Genomic DNA, 18801 nt, shown 5'->3' with positions numbered 1-18801 from the left:
TAAACACTGAAGCTACAGTGTCCACCGCATGCAGAGCTGGCTAAACACTGAAGCTACAGTGTCTCTACATGCAGAGCTGGCTAAACACTGAAGCTACAGTGTCCACCACATGCAGAGCTGGCTAAACACTGAAGCTACAGTGTCCACCACATGCAGAGCTGGCTAAACACTGAAGCTACAGTGTCCACCACATGCAGAGCTGGCTAAACACTGAAGCTACAGTGTCTCTACATGCAGAGCTGGCTAAACACTGAAGCTACAGTGTCCACCACATGCAGAGCTGGCTAAACACTGAAGCTACAGTGTCCACCACATGCTGACCTGTGTGAGAGGGGGGGAGACAGCTCTCTGTGATGATTAGAGGTTAGACTGCAGTACACATTTTAAACACTAGGGGGCGGAGCTACATGCTGCTGTTTTAACGCTATAAGAGAAGGTATAATGAGGAACAGAAAGAGGGATTGATTGTTTTCTGTACTCGATGCAGACTGGAGTAAAACAGCCACCAACAACACAAAGAAGGTGAGCTCTGAAAACCTGGGGAAGTCTCTGTCCTCCAGCTCGTTCGGATCCAGCACGGCTAACTGGACGTCCAAGGCTAAAGCTACGCTCAACCCGTTCACCAAGAGACACAGTAACACAGGTGAGCACACAGAAGCACATACACCAATGAAAACAGAGGGAGAATATATTCTGGGAATGAGATTTAGAGGGACCTGAAGGGGAATAAAGAAAAGATTAGATTTAGTTTGAACAGCTTTTCTAAAGAAGATTTGTGTTGATGTGTTCAAACCTGGTTTACATGCAGACTCACTTTCAGAGCGGAAACTAAACACTCTTCTGGTTTAAGCTTCAAAACAGATCAAAGACTAAATAAGAGCTCCTTCTATTTTAACTTTTTAACATCAGTCATATTAAACCTGCAAACCTGTGACCTCACTCAAAGACTGCATATATATAAAATGGACGTAGCCATCATCCCGTCATCCGATGGTTTGTTGACGACTGATTTGAAGCCTTTTGTTTTCTCGACGCCATCTTTGTTTCTGGAGCCAGAAGTGACCATAGTCGCACGCCAAAAACCGTAATGTGTCCTGTTAAGCGTGCAAATGGAACTTAAGTATGAGCTATATGTAGCATTAGCTTAGTTATTGTTCACATTAACACTCATGCTAGCTAGCATGCTAATTTGGCTTTGACAGTGAAAGAAAAGACAGGTTTCGAGTGCCTTAAGTACAAACACACACTGAACGAGAGATTTCTCAGGCAACAGTTGTAGATTCTAAGTCACTCACAGGTAGCCCCGCCCCTAACTCCTCCCCCTCTTTGTAGTCTCTTTGACTTTAACTGGACACCATGCTGATTTAAAGAAGACTTGAAACTCAAGATTCAGTCTGTATACATGCACAGTCGAGACGACCAAGGTTAGAACAAGACTAGACCATTTAGCAGACGGCCAGGTGACCGGGCGCCACCACCACGGCGCCCGACGTCCCTGATGACCAGCCATAAGACCTTGTATACCAGTGTTTCAGACTCCACTGGGTGGCTCGCGCTCTGTCAGTGTCCACACCTCCATCATGTTCAGGTGTGAGCACGTGAGTCTGCAGGTAAACCACACAGTTTCTGTCATCTCTTCTCACCTCTCATTTTTATCTGCCTCTGTGTTCGCCGTGCAGAGTTCTCTTCCAGCCAATAGCAAGAGTGGGAGGACCGATGGAGGTAAAACTAAGGCTGATTGGCTGAGTGACTTCCTGCTTCCAGCGTAATGTGATCCGCTCTCATTCTTCCAAAATGTGTGCGGCCAAAGTCCAATCAAATTTAACAATTTAATCGGACAACAACAAAAAAAGAAAAAAAAACAGCAAACTTCAAATTTGACAACTTTGCTGGCAGACATTTTGGAAAATGCCACCACTGTGTGTTGTGATTGGCCGATCACTGTGATGTCAACACGTCATCTTCTTGCACCCTGAGACACTCTGATGGGACGAGGTCAAAAATGTCCATTGGCCTTGAACTAAAAAAACAAGCTGAATCCAACGCCTCCCCACCCACCCGGAGTGTCCCAGGCAGCCGAAAGCAGCACGCCCGACAGACTGCATCCACGCTAACCTCTGGCACGTGTAGCTGTGATGTGTTTGTTTGGTTCATAACAACAGGCTGACGCTGTGGTTCAACATTACAGGCGGCTAATCAAGTGATAAATCCACATTTGCTCCTTTTGATTTAACAACAAACGTTTGGCGAGCGTGAAGTCGAAGCGAACGTGTTCTGGAGTCCCACAGAGACCAGTTTCACCTCCCACTGGTTCCAGTTGCATTTCACATCTGTGCAACGTGCAAATGTGATCCTTCATCTGCAAGCAACATGAGTCACAGTAATGCAGTTTATCCCGGCGTGTTAACGACCATCTCTCCGTGACAGGAGAACAAACACCTGAGTGACACCGCTGTCTGATTGGCTGGGAGCAGGGCCAGGTGTGTGTGCGTCTGATTGGCTGGGAGCAGGGCCAGGTGTGTGTGCGTCTGATTGGCTGGGAGCAGGGCCAGGTGTGTGTGCGTCTGATTGGCTGGGAGCAGGGCCAGGTGTGTGTGCGTCTGATTGGCTGGGAGCAGGTCCCAGGTGTGGGGAGCTTCTGTAGCCTGAAGCCGTGATTTGACCAGTGTGCCAACATGTCCAACTGATGCAGGAAAAATGTACAGTAGGCCTCGGGTCATGTTTCCCACAATGCAAAGCGGCAGGTCAGAGCGCAGCTGTTTGAACTCGCTAATGGCGCCACATAATGAACCAATAAGAAACAAGCTGACATGTTTCTGGAGCCACAGCTGGACATGATTAGGTTTTATGAACCTGACAGTCTGAAAGCGTCTCCACCTCGCGTCGTGGTTCAGCCCAGAGTTCTGACGGGATTAAAGCTAAATGACCTCCGACCTGCTGCTGCTGCTGAACCTGTGTTTGGATTCAAACACGCTTTGTGTTGGTGGCGCCCGGACACGGAGAACACTGAACGCTCTTTGAAGCGTTCGAACTGTTCAACATGTCTTCATGTCCACAGCTGCATGTCCTCCTTTATTCAAACCAAACTCCAGATTTCAGACGGAGCTGATTATCGTGCGTGTCCCACGTACAGACCCCGCCCTCCTTCTGTCCCGCACAGGGACCGTTTCAGCGCTCTGATTGGCTGCTGCAGGCGTTCTGTTGGCGGCGGTGATGATCAAACATGATTCATGTTTTAAACTCCAGATCGGGGAGTCTCGTGACAGAAACCGTGGTTTCACACGGAGGTAGCTCGTGGTCAGTCGACCGGAGATGGTTATGACATCATGGAATGAATGGATCCACTGATGACATCACACCTGTTTGTTTCTTAGAGGTCAGAGTTCATCCCTCGCTGTAACTCTCCCTCTCACAAACCTGAATCATCTGAAGACGTCGAGTCGAGTGAAAAACAGATTCCTGTCGGCTCGGAGGCTTCAGGGAATCTGCTCGTCACTGTCAGGGAGGGCTGCTGTAAATCTAATCTAGACCACACACACACACACACACACACACACACGTAAAGGTCTGTCAGTATAGTAGTGTGTGTGTGTGTTTGAGATGTTATGATGAGAACACTTCCTGCTTCCTGGTGACTGAGCAGACATGCTACATGCTGCACGTTAGCGAGTGTGAAACCAACAGTGCTGCGCTAACGTCTGTTTTATTAGCATCAACAGTGCTGCGCTAACGTCTGTTTTATTAGCATCAACAGTGCTGCGCTAACGTCTGTTTTATTAGCATCAACAGTGCTGCGCTAACGTCTGTTTTGTTAGCATCAACAGTGCTGCGCTAACGTCTGTTTTATTAGCATCAACAGTGCTGCGCTAACGTCTGTTTTATTAGCATCAACAGTGCTGCCGTTCACTACAGGGGGTGGGGTCACACTCGGATGAACTCCTCCCAGGGGAAACATGTGATGCATGAAAGCTGACCAGGATCTTTATGTTGACTTGAGTCGGGTGTGGTCAGGGCAAGCTGTCCGTCACCTTGGCACGATTAGTCCGAGGCTCATCTTTGTGGCCCTTTCAGGAGCCGTCTGTGGATCATCTAATCAAGCTTAGACTCAGGGAACAGAACCAGAGAAGACAGGAGGTGGGAGGAGCTCCTTAACCAAACACAGGTACAGGAGACTTTGTGCCCTCCCCCCGTAAGCACTGACCTTCAAACTGACCTTCAAACTGCCAGATAGTTTTTCATTTTCTCAGAAGGACACCTGACTCTAAAACATGATCGTTATGTTCTTGGGGTGGGCCGGCAGTCGCTCAGTCCGTAGGGACTTGAAGTTGATCTGGTGGCTGGAGAGATGCCAGACCACTTCTTCATTACTGCCCTTGAGCAAGGCATCAAACCCCCAGCAGCAGTCAGTGGGGGCAGTCAGCAGGTCCTGCCCGTGCAGAGTGAACCCTCTGGGATTAATAAAACAGTTAAGTAGGTGGAAGGTTGTCAAACTGTCTGTCTTATCTTATCAACACTAATCTCCAGCATGGAAATACACTCGTACTGGTTTATCAGCCGGTGACTCTGCGAGGTATTTCAGCCCAAAGGCTTCCCTCCAGGATTCACTGAGAGCCGCTCGTCGAGCTCGTGTCCTGATCTCCAGACACTTTTGATCGATTAGAAAGCTTCATGTTCAGACTCGAGGGCTGTTATGGGAAACTGTCAGACCATGTTGGAAGTTTCACCTGATGACAGACCGACTCGTCTCCTGCTGTCAGGCCTCTCATGACTCTCAGAACATGACGAGTTTATCTGTCAGCTCAAACACTGCTTTATGGATCCATGTTAGCATCGTCTTTAAACCTTTTACCTTTTCACCTGCGGTCGCACTAACCACACTGCTCAACAGCACTAAATCACTGGGGTCAGTGTATCCTCCTGCGATGACTGCTCTGATGGATGGAGTGTACTGCTGATGGATCAATAAAAGTGATGAATTATTGGTACACGAGTCCAACTTGTTTTCATCCCAGGTCGTTAATGCTAGCGCTCTCAAGGCTTCCCTGGCACGGCGTGTCAGAAAACAAGAACGGAGATCCAATGACAGTCCAACAGATATATTTATCTAAAGTCAGAAGGCTTACAAAGGCTTTCTCTGCAAGCTATAAAAGAAAAGCTTCAATGACAAGTCCAACAGGAAACAGACGAGAGGACGTTTCAGGAAGGTCAGACGAGCCGACAGAGAAGGGAACACACTCAGGGATAAGACGGACAATCACACTGAACGACAGGAAGTGAAACTAGACATGAAACACTGGGGAAAGAACTTCAAAATAAAACAGGAAGCAACGTAGACGGACGGAGAGCTTCAACAGTCACAACAAACACGAAACTAAAGGAGAAACTGCAGACACTCGCTTCTCTCCGACGCTCGTGGTAACAATCCCTAACCCGAACCCGTCCATCTGGGCGCCCACACCCGACCCTCCATGGGTCTCACACCTGTCCTTCAGCTTCACCCTAACCAGCTCATATCGGTGCCGAGACCGAGCCGAACAGGGACGACATCTTTCTTTCATCTTTCTCATTTTTAATTGGTGAGCAGACTTCCTTTGGATCCTCATTGGACCAATGGGACGCCAGGCAGGTGGTGGTGTCCAATGATCTGAGGGTTCCCCCTCAGCGTCAGACAGCAGATGGGTCCTATGAGGCAGGTTGATGTGTAGAGGTGCAGAGTGAAGCGAGGTCACATGACTCAGCTGGGATCAGTCTCTACGGTTCTGTTTGTCATCGGGGGGAAAAGGAAGCGAGACGCCGACCTCGTCAAAGAGGTCCGAGTGATGTTAGCGGGTTTAGCTGCTGGGTCTGATCCGCTGTCAGGTTCAGACTTTGGTGTGTTGATTCTCAGCTCGCTGCTGGTGGTTCACACATCTTAAAGTCTTAGTTCATCTCTGTAGGCGTGTCCGTGTCCGTTTAGAAATGGTTAGAGGTCCTTCTGACCGAGCCGGGCTGACTTAAAGACACGCTGTCACATCATATATAATCGTTTACATTAGTCCAACCACTTGCCAAGAACTCCCTCAGATAACGTACGAGCCAAAACGAGTCAGTGCTTTGAGATGTGTTTTCTGTGATTCATCCCCCGGGACTCAGGAAAAGGTACGTCAGGCTTTTCTTGGCAGCTCGTTGTGTAAAATTAAAAGCTAATAAATCCCCTTCAGACGTCGTCTCTGCCAAACGACTTTGAGACGTCGATGTTTAACATTTTTCTGTCAGCTTTTGGCTGCAGAGACTTTTACAACAACACAAACAAACCGTGACCTTACACTACATCAATCCTCCAGCTGTTCATCATGTTTAATGGTCAGTGTTCAGCGTCAGCCATCGCCAACAGAACAGTAGGAGATTAATTAAAGTGGCTATGCTACGCTAGCACAGACGTATCTCGATAAATGACTGAATTGGTTGGTCCAGTTTAGCGTGACTCCTGATGTTTATGATCCGGGTTCTTGAGTTTCACGGAGTGGTTGAGTGAAGGAGAAGCATCATCAGGTCAGCGGACACGGCAGTGGACGTGGTCCAGAACGCGGTCTCCAGTAAACGGACTGGTCAGGGGAGGCGTCAGATCTACTGCACAGGGTTTGATCCCACCTGGAGGAGATTCAGCTGCTGCTTGCATTGTGTCAACACATCTTCTGCCAAGCCGTCCACTCTCCCTTCCCACTTTATATATGGAAACACAAGTTGAAGTGATCACAGCTGAACAGTCAGACTTCATGCTGGTGAATCCGACTGTTTGCAGTCGAGACCAGGCTGATGTATAATCACTTTCCTGTTGATGCAGACACGTTCCCTCTAAGCGGCCCGTGTCCTGCTGCGGCCTCATCGTCACCATCAGACATGAACTGAACCGCACAACTGTTCCCTGTTAACAAGCCTTCTCCTACCACACCACCAGATGATGAAGTGGTGATGTGTTCGACTTTAACAGCTGAGATGTGAAGCACATAACTTTCAGATTTACTATACTGTCTGTCACAGGGGGGGGGGGGACTAGCATCTGTACTTTTCATAAACCGGCTTCAGGATGTTTTCTGAACTCCAGTGTGTCCAGATGTTGGAGGATCCATCCATAAACCTGACGTCTCGAGAGGCTCTTAATGTGACAACATCAAAACAAGTCTCAGTTTTCCCCCTCGTCCTGACGTGCCCCCTACAGTCCATGAAGCTAGCACGTCTCCACAGGCTAACTTTACACCACAGCAATATGAACACAAGCCGCTAAAGTGGCGTTGCATTCCCACTTTTTTTTTTCGTGCTTTTAGACGAGCATCTTTGGATGGAAATCTGCGTGCACACAGTGTAGTATGCACGCCAGGTGGCTAGGTGGCGCTGTGAGCACCGTCATCACCAAGAACGTGTGCATGTGTTGAAACCTCCTTGACTCGGCTTAACCGCTGAAATGACCCGTGAATGTGACGTCAACGCAACAAGCAGACTTTTGTGTTTTCAACCCTTAAAACGTGTTTTTAAGATTTCCACTCTGGAGGGTTCGGGGTTTTTTTGCGTCGCCGTCTAAACAAAAGGCACATGTGATAAAATATGTTGTCGTGTAAAACCAGCCTGTGGAAGTTTGCGAACACAAAGAATCTGGAGATGCATTTTAAAGTCAGATTTGTTTGGCAGCCTCATCTTTAACATTCTGTTTGGAGCCATGGAAACAATAATCCGAGCCGTCACCACATGCAGTGATGATTGATACAGAATGAAGGAAGCCGTGACTGCAGGCTCAGCCAGAAAACAGCCATCTTTGACCTCGAACAACATGTTGAATAGAGAATCTGTTTGGAAGTGAGGATCTCATGGCTCAGCTACACAACTTCAGTCTGGTTTTTTTATAACGAGGCACCGATTGGACGAAAGAGAATCGTCCAATCGGTTGAGCTGTTGAGCCAACGAAGACTTTGGCTCAACAGACGAGCTAAATTATCACCCGCTACGAGATAAAAGGTGGAGCACAGAGAGTACGTGCTGGGTTTGATTCATGTTGTGTTTGTAAGTTATCGTCCAGCGTTCAGAGGTGTTCCAGCTTCTAACGGTGCTGCAGCACGCTGCTCTAAATCCAGGATGGCACAAAGACCAGTGCCAGGTTCACCATCCCGTGGACAGAAGAATGAGAGCAGAGCAGGAAGAGCTTGACAGTGCATGTGTTATATTGTCTTGTACAGTCCAGTGTGTGTGTGTGTGTGGGGGGGGGGGGGGTTATATTTGTTGTGTATAAAAGTCTCGTGGCCTGAGGGAAGAAGCTGTTACACAACCTGCCTGTTCTGAACCCTCTGAAGCGTCCACTCAGCGGCGGACAGGTGTCCTGGTCTTGGATGGGAGGAAGAGGAGCCCAGGTCCTCTGCAGGGAGCTGCAGATCAGAGATGTAGAAAGGGGGGAGAGAATTGTGTGTGTGTGCTGCTGGGCTCTCTCAAACCCTGCGTGTTCATTGTGTACCACACCTTGAACCATATGCTTCCAATCCAGTCCTGCAACTGAACCGTGGTGACGGCGGAGCACAGTTGCAGTGGGAGATATCTAATGTCTACCTGCTACGCACACAGACGGAGAGGAAAAGGGAACATGTCATTATAAATGAGGCTGCGTCTGCTGGCTCACAAGAAAAACAAAGCAGAACCAACGACTCCTAGACTACTGGACGCTCCGGTTAAATAGAAGTCAGGGGTCCACACTGATATGAGACAAGGTCATAGAGTCACAGAGCAAACTGCTTGTTTCCCCCCATCGGGAATTCAGAGCAGCCCCCCTTTGAGAGAGTAACACGAGGTAGCAATCGTTGCTCAGATTGAGACCCGGTGGGAAAACGGCGAGCTGACCCCAGAGCGGATTGAGGGCTTAGAGGGTTTTTGTTTTTGTTTGGTTGAAAGAAGGCCAGATCAGCTTTCAAGAAAAAGGATTCAACTGCAATTGTCTGGTCAGGATGAAAACCTCGATGGTCACAGGCCTGATCCTCAGCCGGAGCTGGCTCCCTCTTGGTCTCGAGATCCAAGTTTGGAGTTTTGATTCTATAATAGCAGTGATTTACGAGGGAGGGGATGGTATCCATTCTTCCATATCACACTGATCTTTGGCATCAGATCTTTCATTTTCTTTGGCTCGCTGTCAACTGACTCCTGCTCGGTTCCACTTACCTCCAATGTGTTTCCAGTTGGAACCACGAACCCTCGCTGTTTTTCTTGCTTTTTATGTTTTGTTGTGGATGATTCGGCATGCAGCTTCCACTCGACCCCCCCCCCCCGCCCCCCCCCCCCCCCCCCCTGCAGGTCTGTGACCTCCTCCAGTTTGTAGAGGTCCATGTCATCTTTCTGCTGCTCTCAGTCGTAACACAAGCCGGTGTCTTGAGTCTCATTGAAATCTTAAAAGAATAATAAATATATGAGATTAAAATCTGATAAACTCATCAAATGTTCTCATTCTTCAAGTCTTTAGCTTTGGATGGAGGAGCAACACACAAACTCTGAATGAAGACAAACCCATCCCTCACATCCTCCTTCAGCTTTAACCTCTGTGAAGGTTAAAGGTTTAAACTTGTCGTAACACTAATAGAAGATTATCAAGTTTGCTTTGACTTCTCGCCGTGAGGAACTTCCTCCTCAGATGGACTGAATCAGGATTTAGTGAGAAGTCCTAACGCTTGTGTCTTTGTCTTTGCTGCCTGTAGATAAATGTTACTCCAGTCCGATCGGCCCGAAGAGCGTCTCGTCGTCCCCGTCCTCCTCGGAGGTGGATCCCAGCTCCTCCTCCTCGTCCTCCACCATCCTCCCCGTCAGCCAGATGATCGTCAAGGTCAAAGATTACTGCTCCACGCGCACCGACAACTTCTACAAGAACATCATCTTGTCTGACAGCTTTGCCCACAGCACCAGGTTCTAGATGTTTCCGCCTGGAGCCTCCGTCGGTGTTTTCAGGAGCTGCTCCGTTCGCTCTAGAAAAGTGTGTGACGTTGTGCTTCTGGAAGCTTCCGTTAAAGGTTTCAACACGGAGCCTCTTAACGTCGCTAACCAACTTTCAGGACTCCTTCATGCTCCGGGCATCCGGGGGCCTTCTTCCCCAACCTTCTCTGGTCGTCACTTTCTAGAGCAGAGTCTGGAAACATTCTCAGACTCACAAGGCTACTTCAACTCTCTGAAACCTTTCTGTATCCCACCACACTTCTCTAAGTCACCCAGCAGCGGTCTACAACCATCTGAGGGTTCTCGAAATCCCCCACAAAACTCAAGTCTCTCTTCAGCTTATTGTGTAGAACCCTTTAGAACCCTTTCAGAAACATGTAAATCACTAATCAGCTGGCATGTGGAACTTCCCGTGAACCTTCCCCCTCATAGGGTCCTACGCAGGGTCTGGGACGCCCCTGGTTTCCTAAAGTCACCCACCAACCTTCTCAAACTCCTAAAGCACGTGGATCTCCCTGACACACGTCCTGTAACGCTCCAGGAATCTTCAAATCAAACACTTTTTGCCATCTGGAAGTTCCTGAAAAACATTTCAATGAATTTCACAATTCGAGCCTCTGCAGGTCACGTATCAACAATCCAGAAGTGTCCGAGATCTGGAACCGTCTCTGAAAGATTTGATGATTCTCGAGGCTCAAACGAATGTAAAAGTTGCTAACCCCTGATCTAGACCCATCGAGGCATCTGGACGTCTCTTGTCAACGATGAGTATCCTGCAAAAGGTTCCTGACAAACGTTCTAGAATCCGTCAGGAATCTGGAAGCCACCATACACCAATCTACAGCCCAGAGCCGGTCACTCCTCCTGAAGTCGCTTGGTAAGATTCTTGAACCTTCCCTGTATCCTGGGAATCCCTGAACCAAACATTCCTGAACCAGCGAGGCCACTGAAAGTCTCTGACAAATATTCTGTAACCCCAAAAGACACCAGAGTCCTTCTGGAAGTCAATCAGATCAGCAACACTCTGGAAGCCTCCTGGAATACAATTTAAAAGCTGTTCAGGCCCCTGGAGTCACATGCCAACATTCAAGGATCTTTCCGGGATCTAACCAGGCTCCTGAAAGTCTCTGGCAAAACTTCAGGAACCTGCCAGGCCTCTGCTCGTTCCTGAACAACAGACTTCCCATTCCAGATTTTACCTGTGTACTGAAAGTCTCCGACAAACAACCAGAACCCAGCAGGCCTCCAGAGGTTCTACTTGAGTGGAACTTGATCATTTCTGCTGATCTACTCAGCTTCTGGAGCTTTGACTCTGAACATCTGTTTGTGTTTGAATGCTCTTCTAGAATCCAGAACTGTTTTATGAACCTCTGTATTAACTGGGCTTTTTATTGGATTGAACATAGTACAACTTAAGTAGAGCAGATCTGAGATTTCCTCAGCCTGTAATTGAAAGCAGAGCCACCATCTTAATGCACTGTGTTAGCTTTGTATGAGCATTCCCGCTACGCAACAAACTGAACTGCTGCAACACAACGCCACCAAACCAACCTCAGACGGAGCTGCGCTCCACGGCGCTCCGTCTGGGACCTCCCGGAGAGTCCTGGGTTGGTCGGAGGGGGTCCGGCGATTCACTGAATCATATCAACGGCAGAATCGGCTGACCGCGCTGCCTGACTGCAGAGCGGAGAGGAAATGAAGGGAGGAAGGATAAACACAAGGTGGGAAAGTTGAGAAAAAAAAAGGTTAGCTGTTATGTCTTGGTGTTTTAATACTGTGATATTTGTTTAAACTGGTTCTTTGTGCATGTGTGTGTGGAGCCATATCTTATGTAAATATCGGTGATCTATCTATTCTATGTGCCTTATTCTAAAGTGTTCCAATGTGCCTGGGTAGTTGCTTTTGTTCGTGCCTTCTCGGGGTCCTGGGAGGGTCACTGGGACCGCCCCCAGGCTGCCGCCCCTGTTCACCTCGGTGAGACCGGGTTAGAGAGAGAGGGAAGCATGATGGAGGACGCAGCCAAAGAATGATCATGTGACTCATCTGTACTTTTGAAGATGTCTATTATCATGCAAAACAAAGCTGTATTAAATGAAGCATCGAGACACGTTACAAAGATGTCTCCACTTTGACCATGTGGTAAAAGCTTCGATGTCCTGTAAACTCTCCTCCCGGGCTGCTTGTAAACTCTGTCATAATAAAGCTGTTTTCCCGTCAAAATATGAACAATCTGTGTTGTGTTGATGGTTGGTGGTTTACGGGTAGATAATCACATCCCCCCCCCCCCCTCACCCCCCCGTCCCCCCCCCCCCCCCCGTCCATGTCAGCCAAAGTCGAGCAATCGAATCGTCAGGATGGTTTTGGATCAGCGTCACCGTTCGACTTCACAAATGGATAATAGTTTTGTTTTGATGAGAGCAGCTGAGAGGGGATATTATGGCTCCCTAAATTTGATGAGAGCAGCTGAGAGGGGATATTATGGCTCCCTAAAGGGTCAAAAGGTCAATCAAAATCTAGAATGGTAAGAATAGGAACGCAGGGGGGGGGTGAGGGGGGGGGGGGTCTCTGAAGTGACCCGGTGTAGGAACCAGATCGGATCGGGGCCCTGCGCCTGCTAGTGACATCACACAAATTTACACTACCCACGATCACAGAGTGTTTCTGATTGGCTGTTACCTTGCTGTTACCATGGCAACATTTCCCACCCCTCTCTGCCGTTTGTTTGCGAACCTTGACGCGAACAGATGAGTCTTCTTGGCAGGTTCGCTTGTTCGTACAACACTCGCATGAACAGTATTCACACTTTAAAAAACAAAAAGTTATTTAAAAAAGAAAAACAATAGAACTCGCAAAGGATTGTGGGATGTGGAGTTCCTTGACTTCGGATGAAAATCATGAAAACAGTCTCGTACCGTTGCCTTTTTTTGTTCAGTTTTTTAATGCCGTTTAGGTGCCGAATTAATTATAATATTATTGTAGTATAGAAAAGCTCAAAGACCCACAACAACGTGAAACCTGTATAAACTAGCAGGCGCAGGACCCTGAGCCGATCTGGTACCCTGAGCCGATCTGGTACCTACACCGGGTCGAGCACCAAAGCGTGACTTTGAAGTGACTCGGTCGTGTTACGGACCGTTTTACACCCTGACCAACATTTTTATCTCCTCTGCTGGAGCAGCTGAAAAGTGAACAGCTCATCTCTCAGGAACAACCCTCTGAAGAGATGAAGCTTTCCTCCGTCAGTCTCTGGACAGCTGAAGATACTTCCTGTTTACATTGATCCCAGAACAGAGCGAACACGGGCGTGTTATTCAGTGTGTGCCTCATGTTGACCCTGTGGTTTCCTCTTTTACTGCTGGCTGAAATACTCATTTCAATAATTACAGATGTTCATGAGTAATGAGAGAACACATGAAAACCAGCAGAGGGTTGGCTGTACTCTGAAGTGGACGTAGCCAATCCAGCGCTTGAAGGGTTAATGTTTGACGCTTTGTTGAAGTCTCCATCTTGTTTATTTGGGACTCTAAAGGGGTGTCATTTGAACAAGAGGGTGTAAATGTAACGCTGTCGTTCACTAAATTATGGTCCCGTTTAGAGTCCAATATACTAAAGAGCAGGTTATACGTTAGCTTGATGATAACACATGATAAAAATTATAACCACAGACTGTAAATATTAATGGGCGAGGTCTGAATGGCGTTCCCCCGTGTGTCCCTGCAGGGGGCGCTGGAGTCCCCCGTGTGTCCCTGCAGGGGGCGCTGGAGTCCCCCGTGTGTCCCTGCAGGGGGCGCTGGAGTCCCCCGTGTGTTCCTGCAGGGGGCGCTGGAGTCCCATGGATGGCGGTCTCCGTGCTGGAAATGCTGTCTCAGGCTAACTTTGAGTCAAGCTAACGACAGGCTGAGAGCTGAGGCGGGTTTTAATCCTCCTGACAAACCGTTACACCGTGTGGGCATATAAATGGGTGTGTATGTGACTTCCTGTGCTTCTGCAACCAGCCTCTAGTGGACACTCCAGGAACTGCAGGACTTTGAATTTAAGCATCGGCTTCCTTGGCGTCAACAGGCGGCGTAAGCGTCACGATCTGTTTCACTTCTCTGTTATAAATGTTATCAGCTTCACACTCTGTCACTCTCAAGATGTGAGTTATGGGCTGAATTAATTTAGCAAACTAAAAGGGGCGTGGCCATGACACTTGTCTTTTACACTAAAGAAGATGAATAGAAGGGGATGCTACAGTGCATGAGCTGCAAAATATTTATACTTTTAGATTCGATTGATTCTCAAGCTGTTGAAATTCATGTGGAGAAAAATAAGTCATCTTTACTGTCTAATAAAGGGAGAGTTGAGTCCTCAGATCGGTCCCTGCTGGATCACTGTTCAGTAACGAGATTCTTTAAGGATTTAAATAACAGTTTTATAGTTTTCTTTCGTCACTTGTTTCTCGCTCTAACTCTCCTCAACAGGTCTCTGGCAGCTCAACAGACACAGTCAAAGCTCACTCACATATAAAAACAAGAAGTCCTCTTAAGTAAACGTGGGTTTGGTTTTGGTTGGAGGTCTGGGTTCGTTTGTGGCGCCGAGGTCGAACCTCAGTGAACCTGCAGAAACAGCACGAGTGACAGATCAGCACGCCACCTGACAACGCCACATTCTTTATCAAACGCTTCAGTTAGTTTTGAGCAGCTGAATTAGAAACCTGTCAGTCTGTCGGTTTCCTCCAACGTGACGTTCACACGTTCCCGGGTCATCAGGTGGGAGGAGTCAAAGGGTATCAAACTAAATGTGATGGTCCTGATCCTAGCTAACAGGTCATCAGACTGGGACCCGGTCCTGATCCTAGCTAACAGGTCATCAGACTGGGACCCGGTCCTGATCCTAGCTAACAGGTCCTCAGACTGGGACCTGGTCCTGATCCTGATCCTAGCTAACAGGTCCTCAGACTGGGACCTGGTCCTGATCCTAGCTAACAGGTCCTCAGACTGGGACCCGGTCCTGATCCTAGCTAACAGGTCATCAGACTGGGACCTGGTCCTGATCCTAGCTAACAGGTCATCAGACTGGGACCCGGTCCTGATCCTAGCTAACAGGTCCTCAGACTGGGACCTGCTCAGCCTGGATGAGCTGGAAGCAGGACTGTTCACCCAGATCCAGTTCATGGAGGCTTTGTGCACCTTCCAGAGTATTTATGAACTCAGTCATGTTGGCGTTCTCCAACGTAACCGGATGGGCGACTAATCCGGAATAAGAGAGTTCACCATCGAAGGTAGCACACTTCTTTGAACGGAGCTTTCAGCGTGGAGAGATCTCATAAATGTTTGACGTAGAATCCACAGGAATCCTTTTCTACGTTTCTAATGAAGACGTTCTGGCATTGGTGACGATTTATGTTTCCTTCCTTTCCTAAACACATGAAGGATTCAACATCAGGCTTTCAGCGCGTGAATCTTCCTGAAGCCTCTGTTACATCAATTCTCCGGTCGACCCTCAGCACGGAGCCAGCTGTGCTTTCCTCACCTCTCTTCCTAAATCAACAGCACTCTGTCTTTTTGTTAGCAGCTCATCACAGCGCTGGGATGTGTGTCTTAGCATGCGGCTAGGCGGCTAATTGACTCAACACACAATGAGCTATGTGGGAAGTGTTGCTCTGAGATCGCCAGGAGTCAAAGGAGGGAAAACAGACGAAGCGTCGAATCATTAATCTCACAGTGTGTGTGTGTCTCCTAACTTCAGACTGTACACACACACACACACACACACACTCACACACACACACACACACACACACACACACACACACATGCTAAGGTGAACCTGCACGTTGATGAACTCTCCTGACCCTGAAATCCTGAGTGCCTCTCACAGTGTAACAACAACAAGGTTGCAGAGTGTGTGTTGGTTGCAGAGTGTGTGTTGGTTGCAGAGTGTGTGTTTGTTGCAGAGTGTGTGTTGGTTGCAGAGTGTGTGTTGGTTGCAGAGTGTGTGTTGGTTGCAGAGTGTGTGTTGGTTGCAGAGTGTGTGTTTGTTGCAGAGTGTGTGTTGGTTGCAGAGTGTGTGTTGGTTGCAGAGTGTGTGTTGGTTGCAGAGTGTGTGTTGGTTGCAGAGTGTGTGTTGGTTGCAGAGTGTGTGTTTGTTGCAGAGTGTGTGTTTGTTGCAGTGTGTGTGTTGGTTGCAGAGTGTGTGTTGGTTGCAGTGTGTGTGTTTGTTGCAGTGTGTGTGTTGGTTGCAGAGTGTGTGTTGGTTGCAGTGTGTGTGTTGGTTGCAGAGTGTGTGTTGGTTGCAGTGTGTGTGTTGGTTGCAGAGTGTGTGTTTGTTGCAGAGTGTGTGTTTGTTGCAGTGTGTGTGTTGGTTGCAGAGTGTGTGTTGGTTGCAGTGTGTGTGTTGGTTGCAGAGTGTGTGTTTGTTGCAGAGTGTGTGTTTGTTGCAGTGTGTGTGTTGGTTGCAGAGTGTGTGTTGGTTGCAGTGTGTGTGTTGGTTGCAGAGTGTGTGTTGGTTGCAGAGTGTGTGTTGGTTGCAGAGTGTGTGTTGGTTGCAGAGTGTGTGTTGGTTGCAGAGTGTGTGTTGGTTGCAGAGTGTGTGTTGGTTGCAGTGTGTGTGTTGGTTGCAGTGTGTGTGTTTGTTGCAGTGTGTGTGTTGGTTGCAGAGTGTGTGTTGGTTGCAGAGTGTGTGTTAGTTAACTTGATTAACTTCTGCTCTCGCCCCCTGGTGTTCCCTCTTGGTACTGCAGCTAGATAACGTCCAGCATGTTTCTGAGGTGAAGGAATTAAAACTGGTTCATGATCCTTTTACTTCCTGGAATTCCAGCAGGTTGTTCACCTGTTCATCATTCTACCTATCAGACAGCAGGCCTTTAAAAACACTGTCAAATCAACCTTCAGCATCTGGACGAAGGACAAGTGAGGCTTTAACAGCCTCTCCAATGAGCCCCCTTAAATCTCTTCTCTTGTCTCCTCTTCTCTCCTTCTTCCCTCTCTCGTCTCCTCTTCTCTCCTTCTTCCCTCTCTTGTCTCCTCTTCTCTCCTTCTTCCCTCTCTCTTGTCTCCTCTTCTCTCCTTCTTCCCTCTCTTGTCTCCTCTTCTCTCCTTCTTCCCTCTCTTGTCTCCTCTTCTCTCCTTCTTCCCTCTCTCTTGTCTCCTCTTCTCTCCTTCTTCCCTCTCTTGTCTCCTCTTCTCTCCTTCTTCCCTCTCTTGTCTCCTCTTCTCTCCTTCTTCCCTCTCTTGTCTCCTCTTCTCTCCTTCTTCCCTCTCTTGTCTCCTCTTCTCTCCTTCTTCCCTCTCTCGTCTCCTCTTCTCTCCTTCTTCCCTCTCTTGTCTCCTCTTCTCTCCTTCTTCCCTCTCTTGTCTCCTCTTCTCTCCTTCTTCCCTCTCTTGTCTCCTCTTCTCTCCTTCTTCCCTCTCTTGTCTCCTCTTCTCTCCTTCTTCCCCCTCTTGTCTCCTCTTCTCTCCTTCTTCCCTCTCTCTTGTCTCCTCTTCTCTCCTTCTTCCCCCTCTCGTCTCCTCTTCTCTCCTTCTTCCCCCTCTTGTCTCCTCTCCTCTGGTTTCCTTTGCTGGAAGAAGAAGGAGTAGCTGATGAAGAACAGATGCGTGGACCATCTGCGGTGAGGACTCATAGATTTGATTTTGTGTTTTGTGGACTTTTGGAGTTCAACACAGTAAAGTGAGCTGCCTCCTCCAGTCCCATAAATCCAGGATGAACGGAGGGGGGAGACCCAACATCAGCGCTCATAAAACCGTATATATAACGTAGATATAAAGTGCGGTCGGAAGGAAGTGGTGTGTGTGTGTGTGTGTGTGTGTGTGTGTGTGTGTAAACTGCAGAGGAAGAGGAGGAGCTGAGTGTTAAAGTAAACAGATTCGGCTCTCTTGGTTTCACGCTGTGCTGGGAGCTAGCGCGCCTGTCCCGCGGCGCCTGCTAACAGCAGCTACGAATGTTTAGCGGTTGCGCGTCGTTAGCTCGGTGAGAAACTGAAGCTTCCTCTTTTTTCTGTGACACCTTTAATTCTTTGACTGGTAATAGAGAGTGATAAACGGGGCCCTATGAGGGGGGGTTCCTCCTGTCACTGCGTAAATCTCTCCGGCCTCAAACACTTCTCGCCGTCTAGCCTGAGGAGCTCGGCGTCATGGACTTGTTTACTCCTCGCCGTCTCTCGACCAGCTGCTGCTTGTTCTCGTGGCAGGCGGGCGGAGGCGACCTCCGCTCGTCTCCTCCCAGAGTTTCATCATCACGTCTTCACATCTGCTTTCACGTCTCTTTTTGTGCTTAAACAAAGGCAGCCAATTACATATATTTACATGTTCTCACCTGCAGCACGCCCTATCATGACCGTAAGCCTGACGTGCACCTGGAGAACGCCACTTACATGACGTGATGTAAGGCGTGAGCAGAGCAACACGAGTGGAGTGTGTGACGGCGTGTTTCCTCCTCATTGTTCTGCCCCGCGGCGTTCTGCCTCCATAAAACCAAACTAACTAAATCACTACATGGATCTGTGCGTTCTTGGCCCGTGCTCCTCTGTGATTGGCTGATCCTCGCTCGGCGTGTCTGAACTTCCCCGAGGATGTTACAGAAAATGTTTTTTTATTTGTCTGCACATGAAGACGATTTTTTTTTATTGGATATCTGATCTCGAATTCTCATTTTAAGATCTAAATTTAAATCTCTGGCTTCTCGTTTTCCTTTGTCTAGTTTCATGGCAGCTGGCCACCTCTACCGCCTCTACAGACTGTCTGCACGCCACCTCTACCGCCTCTACAGACTGTCTGCACGCCACCTCTACCGCCTCTACAGACTGTCTGCACGCCACCTCTACCGCCTCTACAGACTGTCTGCACGCCACCTCTACCGTCTCTACAGACTGTCTGCACGCCA

The 18801-nt window shown here is 48.4% G+C and overlaps 1 protein-coding gene across 1 annotated transcript in view; it reads left to right on the top strand.

Annotated features, from left to right (window-relative positions):
- adgrg6 (adhesion G protein-coupled receptor G6) overlaps window positions 1–11963 on the top strand; it is a 48107-nt gene extending 36144 nt beyond the window's left edge. The window contains exons 28-29 of the mRNA XM_079344935.1: window positions 488–643; window positions 9705–11963. Of these exons, the coding sequence (XP_079201061.1) occupies window positions 488–643; window positions 9705–9916 (368 nt within the window). The 3' untranslated portion in view covers window positions 9917–11963. The remainder of the gene's footprint in view (window positions 1–487; window positions 644–9704) is intronic.
- The last annotated feature ends 6838 nt before the right edge of the window (window positions 11964–18801 follow it).

This window comes from Symphodus melops (genome assembly GCF_947650265.1).
Source record: "Symphodus melops genome assembly, chromosome: 1".
NCBI lineage: Eukaryota > Metazoa > Chordata > Actinopteri > Labriformes > Labridae > Symphodus > Symphodus melops.
The sequence above is the reverse complement of the archived record's forward strand: the minus strand, read 5'-3'. Positions and strand labels throughout refer to the sequence as shown.